The sequence below is a fragment of the Mastomys coucha genome, unplaced genomic scaffold, assembly GCF_008632895.1.
Source record: "Mastomys coucha isolate ucsf_1 unplaced genomic scaffold, UCSF_Mcou_1 pScaffold1, whole genome shotgun sequence".
Lineage (NCBI taxonomy): Eukaryota > Metazoa > Chordata > Mammalia > Rodentia > Muridae > Mastomys > Mastomys coucha.
In genome coordinates, this window is record NW_022196891.1 from 50,588,167 (window position 1) to 50,597,233 (window position 9,067).

At 44.7% G+C, this 9,067-nt stretch overlaps 1 protein-coding gene across 2 annotated transcripts in view; it reads right to left on the reverse strand.

Annotated features, from left to right (window-relative positions):
* Positions 1-3,004: 3,004 nt before the first annotated feature.
* Npl (N-acetylneuraminate pyruvate lyase) overlaps positions 3,005-9,067 on the reverse strand; it is a 43,700-nt gene continuing 37,637 nt past the window's right edge. For both annotated transcript variants that reach the window (XM_031384897.1, XM_031384892.1), the window contains exons 11-12: positions 7,505-7,544; positions 3,005-3,557 (exon numbers count right to left, since the gene is read on the reverse strand). In XM_031384897.1, the coding sequence (XP_031240757.1) occupies positions 3,373-3,557; positions 7,505-7,544 (225 nt within the window). In that variant the 3' untranslated portion in view covers positions 3,005-3,372. The remainder of the gene's footprint in view (positions 3,558-7,504; positions 7,545-9,067) is intronic.

Sequence of the window (9,067 nt, forward strand, 5' to 3'; positions counted from 1 at the left end):
GACACACCTCGCTGTGGTATATATAAGCAGTGCCGATTATTGGCTTGGTCCTTTTTTCCTCTTCATGATGCAATAAATGCTTGCTGCAGAAGGATCCTAGTGTCCGCTTGTCTTCTTGCTGGCGAGATGACTGCGTGGGCAACATAAAATAAAAAAAATTATTAAAACACCGGACACAGTGGCATGGAACCTTTAATCCTACCACCCAGGAGGCAGAGGCATACTGTCTCATGAGAGAAAGATTGAAAGATGATCAGAAAACACAAGGCCAGCTGATGTGTGCGGGGACACAGAGAAGCAATACAGCAAAAGAAGCAAACAGCATACAGTTTAAGCACTAGATCCTAGCTGGGTGAGGGAAAGGCGAAACCTCACCCCAAAGGTAAGGAAGGCGTGAGGCCTGTGGGGGTTTGAATGAGAATGCCCCCTAAGCTGAGATCTGGGTACTTGGTTCCAGTTGGTGCGACTGTTTGGGAAGCTGTGGTGGTTTGAATACATTTGGCCCCCACAGACTGACAGTTTTGAATGCTTGGCCTATAGAGTGGCACTATTAGGAGGTGTAGCCTTGTTGGAGGAAGTGTGTGTGGTACGCAGTCTCCTTCTGTTGCCTGTGGATTAAGATGTACAACTCTCAGCTTCCTCTCCAGCACCATGTCTGCCTGCATGCCATTATGCTTCCTACCATGATGACAATGGACTAAGGCTCTGAAACTGTAAGCCAGTCCCAATTAAATCTTTTCCTCGATAAAAAGCTGTTGTGGTGGGCTGGAGAGATGACTCAGGGGTTAAGAGCACCGACTGCTCTCTCAGAGGTCCTGAGTTCAATTCCCAGCAACCACATGGTGGCTCACCACCATCTGTAATGGGTCCGGTGCCCTCTTCTGCTGTGTCTGAAGAGAGCGACAATGTAATTATATACATAAAATAAATAAATCTTTAAAAAAAAAAAAAAGAGTTGTCATGGTTACAGTGTCCCTTCACAGCAATAGAAAAAGCCCTAACTCAGAAGTACTTGAAGTGGCCGTAGTGGAAGAGGTGTGCCACTAGGGGTGAGCTTTAAAGTCTCAAAAGCCCAAGCCATTCCTAGTTCTCTCTCTGCCTCACATTTATGCAGCAGATGTAAGCTCTCAGTTTCTGTGCCATACTTGCTCGCCTGCCTGCTGCCATGTTCTGCTCCCTGCCTTGAGGTTCATGGATTCTATCCCTCTGGACACATGAGCCCCAAATTAAAACCTTACTTTGATAAGTTGCTTTGGCCATGGTGTCTTATCACAACCATATAAAGGTTACTAAGACAGGAAGGTGAAGTGACCAGTGGTTTAGAGTGCTTGCCACAAAGCCTGGCAACCAGAGTTGGATTTCCAGAACCTAGATGGTAGGATGGTAGGAGAGAACCAACTACTCCAAGCCGTTCTCCAATCTCCACATACACTAAACAAAAAGTAAAGGCCGGGTGGTGGTGGTGCACGCCTTTGATCCCAGCACTTGGGAGGCAGAGGCAGGCAGATTTCTGAGTTCGAGGCCAGCCTGGTCTACAGAGTGAGTTCCAGGACAGCCAGGGCTACACAGAGAAACCCTGTCTCAAAAAACAAACAAATGAACAAACAAAAAAACAAAACAACAACAACAACAAAGTAAGGCAAGATACCCTGTTGAAGAGTCCTATTTTTGGCAGTGTAAGTTTTTTTTTTTTTTAACTAAGTCTAATTGGGACTTTGGTGATATAGTGACTTCTTTGTCTCTGCTGTAGCAGAGAAGTTCATTTTGTCAAAGATCAGGATTCAGAGGGCCATGGTGAGATTCCATCTTGAGAAGGAACTAGGACTGAGCAACCCTGATTCAAGGGACTCACAAGAGCTCAAGCCCCTAGTCAAGCTGCCGGGCTTGCAGTGGAGACAGCTGCAGGCAGCAGAATGGAAAGACTAGATGTGGACAGAGGAAGCTCAGGGGATAGCTTGGCTCTGGTAGTGAAGGCTACCTATGGTGGCAGGGCCCACTCTTTGTGGCCAACATGAGCCACAAAGTGACTCAGAGCAATTTTGCAGTAACAGCCCTGAGCCCGAGGTCACCACTCAGAACAACTTTGCAGTAAGAGCCTGAGGTCAGCTGGCTGAGACTCCAATCCTTGACAGGGCAAAGATCACTGATGTTGAAATAAGAACTCTTGAAATGTCTGACTTCTCTAACCTCCCCTCTCCAGCAGGGTTAATGCTGGGCTGGGTTTGCAAGTAGAGGTTGCTCTCTGTACAGATCTCAGGGCTGTGCTTAGTTCCCAGAAGACCCCCGCCCCCCGCCCCACCCTGGCTAGCCATTAGCCATCCCAGGATGTATAAACTGGGGAGTCTTTGGAGTGTGAGCAAAACGGGCTCAGCCCACAGACTGCAAGGCTTAGTGTGGCCAGAAGAGGCTCCTGGTGCGCAAAGACGGGCATTCCTCAAAGGAAGACATCTGACTCAGCACCAGGCTGAGGAGAGAGTTCAGTAGACTCACCTTCAATGAGTCCCTCTCAATCAGGCAGCATCCTATTTTAGACGATCTAGAAAGACTCTACTCCAGTACTGCCCTAATTACTTTACTTTGCTGTGACAAAACACCATGACCCGAGAACGTCTACATGGAAAAGGTTTACTCAGGCTTATGGTTTTAGAGTTAAGAGTCCCCGAGGGCCGGGCCGCGTGAAAGCAAGGCAGCAACAACAGCTGAGAGTTCACAGTCTGATCCACAGCAGCTTTCAGGAGCTCACGCCAGGCCTGGTGACTCACGGTCTCTTCCTGCTGACTGCGGATCCAGATGTAGAAATCTCAGCTCTCTCTCCAGTCCCATGTCTGTCTGGATGTCACCATGCTTCCTGCCATGACAATAATGGGCCAAATCTCCGAACTGTAAGCCAATCCCAACTAAATGCTTTTCTTTGTAAGAGTTGCTGTGGTCACGGTGTCTCTTCACGGCATAAAAACCTAACTAAGACAATACTCAAATTATAAAACAAGATTAAGACAATAAGTGCTCCCAAAAGGTAGATGAAATTTATTCAGCAATAATATAACTAATACAGCATTTAATATAGTAATATGAATTATATTAATTAATGTAATTAATTAATAATTATAATTGTTATTACAATTGTCACTTGGTTCCATTGCATCTGTATAAGTAGGAATTTCTCTATAATAATTTTACAAAATGAATGACTTAGGGCTTGTGACTTCTTTATAACAAAAAAGTTTAGGTTCACAATTGATATTTCTTGATTGGTGTGGGATTCTATTTGCTAAAAGAAAGATTAGTTCTAATTCATCTAAAAAGTCCCTGAGAAAAGAATGGACTTGAAGATGGATAAGTCTAAGCTTACACACTCAGACTTATCAGGCACTAGCTACAGGCTTCTAAGTTCCCATTCTTTAAACTAGGGAAAGAAAGGAAATTCAGGCTCTTCAGCTTGGCCTCAGCATTAGCAGTAAACTCCTGGGTGGCTTTCTGCAGAGGAAGTCGGGGTGGGCCCATTGGAATCCCAGAGACCAGTGTCATGATGGCTTTGGTCTGTGACACTCCAAAACCTAGACGGGAAAAACAGAGTGAGACATATCTGGTACTGCCCACTTTCCTACAAACATCCCAAAGAAGAGGAAGAAACTACAACAAGACACGGTAAACTTAAAAGGTAAGAACACTTGTAGTTAGGTTGCCTGAGCTGGGTGTGGTTGTCACACCGGTAATCCCCGCACTTGGGAGGTAGAAATAGGGGAACCTGAGTTTAAGGTAAGTCTTGGCTATACAAGACCCTGACCCACACATGCAGAGTAGGATAGGAATCCTGCCTTTCAGGGCTTTAAAGACATTTAAGATTTAAAAGCATTCCTTATTCTTTCAGAAGACCCTAGTTTGCTTCCCAGCACCAATGTAGCCAATGTAGAGTGCCTTGCAATCCCTTGTCCCTTGTCATTCCAGCTTTAGGGGATTCAATACCCTATTCTGACCTCTGTGAGTACTGCACTCATAGACCCATACGTCCACCACCTCCAACCCCTGTCCCCAACACACAACTAAAAATGAAATAACATCTGTGGTGGAGTGCTTATTTGGCGTATAAGAGTCCCTAAGCCAGGCGGTGGTGGCCCGCGCCTTTAATCCCACCCAGCACTTGGGAGGCAGAGGCCAGCCTGGTCTACAGAGTGAGTTCCAGGACAGCCAGGGCCACACAGAGAAACCCTGTCTCGAAAAAAACAAAAAACCAAATCAAAACAAAAAAAGTGTTAAGGGATGTGTGTGGGTGAAGAGTTGGCTCAGTAGTTAAAGACAATGGCTACTCTTCTAGAGGTCCTAGGTTCAATTCCCATCACCCACTTGGCAGCTCACAATATATTTGAGGGGATCCAACACCTGCCCACTTCTAGCCTTCTTGGGTCCAAGACACACATGTGGTACATAAACATACATGCAGCAAAAATACTCTTACACATAAGAATAAGAACAAATTTAAAATAAATAATAGAGCTGGATGGTGGTGGCATATGCTTTTAATCCCAGAGGAAGATGGAACTGAGTTCAAGGCCAGTGTGGTCTATATATCCAGTTATAGGATAGCCAGGACTACACAGAAAAACCCTGTCCCGAAACAAAACAAAACAAACAAGTAAATATCACTTAAAAATAAAAAGTACATGGGCTGGAGAGATGGCTTACTGGTTAAAAGCACTGACTGCTCTTCCAGAGGTCTGAGTTCATTCCCAGCAACCACAGGTGGCTCACAACCATCTGTAATGGGATATGATGCCCTCTTCTGGTACATGAAGATAGCAACAGTGTACTCACATTAAAAAAATAATAATAAATAAAACCCTCAATTACATCATTTCCTTCTTGATGTTAATTTTTATTTATTTATTTTTAAAATTTATTTATGTGTGCATGTATAGAACATGTGTAAGGGTGTATTCATAGACCAATAGAGGGTGTTGGATCTATTGTGGGTAGCTCTAAGATGATGCTAGAATTTGAACTTTGGTCCTTTTTTAAAAAAAGAGTTATTTATATCTAAGTACACTGTAGCTGTCTTCAGCCACACCAGAAGAGGACATCAGATCTCATTATAGATGTTTGTGAGCCACCATGTGGTTGCTGGGATTTGAACTCAGGATCTTTGGAAGAGCAGTCAGTGTTCTTAACCACTGAGCCACCTCTCCAGCCCCTGAACTTTGGTCCTTTGATAGAGTGTAAAACATTCTCAGCCAGTGAGCTATCATGTCAACCTTTTTATCCCCCCAACATCTATTTTTCAATATTTACATTTTATTCTATGTGTACAGGTGGTTTGTCTTCATATATATTTGTGAACCACATAAGTGCCTGGTGCCCACAGAGGCCAGAAGTGTGTCAGATCCCCTGAAACTGGAGTTATGATAGTTGTAAAGCCACATTGTGAGTGCTAAAAATCGGACCTGGGCACTTAACCACTGAGTCATCTTTCTCTAGCTCCTAAAACCCTCTTAGAGATCAAGTTTTAGAATATATCCTTGGCTGTCCTGAACTATATAGATCAGATGGGCTGGAACTTGTCCCTGCTTCTATAGGGCTGGTATTATAGTCATTTTATTATTTTGACAGGCTCTATAGTTCAGCCTAGCCTTAAAGACCTTATGTAGCCAAGAATGACCTTGAACATCTATCAGGTCCTTCCGCCTCCATTATCCTGGTACTGGGATTACAGACAAGTACTACAACGCCTCACTTAGCAGTTAATTTTCTACTTTAATGTACTTTAGAAACATAATTATTATATCAAAATCACAATCTTTGTGAAAAGTATTGGTTAGGACAAAGGAACAATAGTGCTAATTAACAGAACTGGCGGCACCCCACCATGACAACGTTATTAAACAGGGAAAGCAAATGGAAACACTGTGTTGGAGGGATTGGGAAAGTTGGCTGAAATCTGGGAAGGAGACCAAGTAGACAATAGATGCTTGGGCTAAGCGGAGAGTTGCTACAAAGAAGCAGCGAGGCTCTGAAAGGAAGGCGGGAGGTCGGCCAAGAACACACTGAGAACTTCTGGACTTGACCCAGCAATCCCAAGGGCCCGACTGACTGGCAGCATCTGTCATTGGCAGTACCAGGAGTGAAGACACTCTGCAGAGGTTCCTCTCTTCAGACTCACAGTGTTTTCCCCTAATTTTCCTTTGTCATCCAAACCTCCAACCGTTTAAATATACTGGTGTTAATAAACTCATTTTCCATGTCAAATACTCTTGGGGGAACTGCCAGTCATTCATAGTCTAGTAAGGTCTGCATTCAGATTGCCTGCCTCTGAGTACTCAGGGTGACATCAGCCACAGCTGGGCAGCAGAATCTTAATGAGCAGAGGCAAATAATGGTAGGGAGGGCTGAAGAAGGAATAGAAAATGCTGTGTGTGTGTGTGTGCACACGCGCCCGTGCTCGCACTCACACTGGAGATCAACATGCTGGTGGAGGAGAGACATTTGTAGAAGACTGAATGCCAATGTTAAACTTCAGCATGTTACTTAGTTGATGCTGAAGGTCAGGGGCAGGACTCTGCTTACAGCTGAGAACAATAGGCATGCTGGGAGTTGGCCTGGCCTAGTTGCCTTCAGAGGCACGCATCATGGGTTTTTCAGGTTAGAGTCTGTGGTCCCTGGGGAGACTGTGTGCTTTTCAGTTCTTTTTTGTTTGTTTATTTGTTTTGTTTTGTTTTGTTTTTTTCGAGACAACATTTCTCTGTATAGTCCTGGCTGTCCTGGAACTCACTCTGTAGACCAGGCTGGCCTCAAACTCAGAAATATGCCTGCCTCTGCCTCTCAAGTGCTGGGATGTGCCACTACTGCCCGGCTCCTTCCTTCCTTCCTTTCTTCCCTTCTTTTCTTCCCTCCTTCCTTCCTTTTTTCTTTTCTTCTTCTTTTTCTCTTCTCTTCTCTTCTCTCCTCTTCTTTTTGAGACAGGGTTTCTCTGTAGTCTTTGGCTGTCCTTAAACTCACTCTGTCGACCAGGGTGGCCTCGAACTCAGAGACTCACTTGCCTCTCCCCCTCGGGTGCTAGGATTAAAGATGCATACCACCACCACCTAGTTATATTCTGTTTCTCATAAGGGTGTAGAATGTCTGATTGTCCTTGGGGATGGTGGCACATACACTTTTAATCCCAGCTTGGGGAGGCAGAGGCAAGTGAATTTCTGAGTTTGAAGTCATACTGGTCTACAGAGTGAGTTCCAGGACAGTGAGGGATGTTACACAGAGAAACCCTGTCTCAAACAAACAAACAGCCAAAACAATAACAACAAAAAAGACCAATTGCTTACAAAACACACACATACAAAAAAAACAAAACAAAACCCAAAACCCGTCACAGCCTCCGTCTTGCTGTGTGACTCCTGTGACCCACCCCTGATGGATGACATTCCCTGAGACCATAATCAGGTAACCCTGGCTCAGTAAGCAAGTGGTGGCTGATGGTTCAGTCAGCAGCGAGGCAGAGAGCAGCAAGGGTACTCACCTAGCTTGATTACATAGTTGATAAATCTCTGGATATGAAACTAGAACGGAAGAAAGAAATCTGTGGTCAGTATCGTCGCATTGTGAAAACTATATCTGTAATCAGAAGTCAGACCACGGAAACTCTACAAAGTCCACCTGCCTTTGCTTTCTGTAGATCTATCAACGTGGAAGAAAGAAGCTGGTGAGGCAGTGAAATCTGTTCAGGCTAGGACAGGAGACAATGTATGTCCCCTGAGCTCTCCTCTGATCTGCATATGTGCAAGTGCACACACATACAAAGGTAAATAGGTAGATGTCAAAAAATATCAAACCATTGAGTTGTGTTTATAGGCAAGGCATCCTTACTTTATTTATTTCTTTTATTATATGAGTACACTGTCGGGGCTGGTGAGATGGCTCAGAGGTTAAGAGCAATGACTGCTCTTCTGAAGGTCCTGAGTTCAAATCCCAGCAACCACATGGTGGCTCACAACCATCCATAATGAGATCTGACGCCCTCTTCTGGAATGTCTGAAGACAGCGACAGTGTACTTACATATAATAATGAGTACACTGTCACTGTCTTCAGACACATCAGAAGAGGGCTACAGATCCCATTAGAGATGGTTGTGAGCCACCATGTGGCTCTGAACCGCTGAGCTATCTCTCCAGCCCCCATCCTGTCTTTCTATATCTAGAGTTTTGCCTTTAACAGATGCTTCTCAATAAACACCCTGCTGTGATTCCATTTAGATTTCTTCGTAACTCTTGATAGTGACTTCAATGCACACCAACATCCCATCTGTGGCTACAGTCTTTTTTTTTTTTTTTTAAGATTTATTTATTTATTTTATGTGTGTGAGTACACTGTAGTTGTACAGATGGCCGTGAGCCATCATGTGGCTGCTGGGAATTGAACTCAGGATGCCCCCCCCCCCCAATGTGGCCGTACTGTAGCTGTCTTCAGATGCACCAGAAGAGGGCATCAGATCTTATTATGGGTGGTTGTGGGCCACCATGTGGTTGCTGGGATTTGAACTCAGGACCTTCAGAAGAGCAGTCAGTGCTCTTAACTGCTGAGCCATCTCTCCAGCTGGCTACAGACTGTATAAGCCTCTCTTAAGGAGGCCACACACATACTCTTAGGCACGTTCTCTGTGTCCCTAAGCCCCTCTCTTTCTATGAACCTCCATGCTTAAATCCACATTAAACTTGTTTCCTAGCAAGCTCTAACACTACTTCCCATTGGCTCCTCAGGAAGTTCTTTTCTGTGGCAAAGTCAAGAATGTCTTTGAGGATGGAACTTACTTGGTAGGGACACTTTCCTAGCATGCAAGAAGCCCTGGGATCCACTGGGAGCACTGTGAAAGACCATGTGTGAGTCTGGCCTAGTGGGGTCTGTCTGTACTCCCAGAGGTAGCCAGCCTGAGTTAAGTATTAAGACCTTATCTCACAAAGCCAAAATCTAAACAAAACCAATCAACCAAAAAATGTCCCTAAACCGCCAGGCGGGGGTGGTGCACAAGCCTTTAATCCTATCACTTGGGAGGCAGAGGCAGGCGGATTTCTGAGTTCGAGGCCA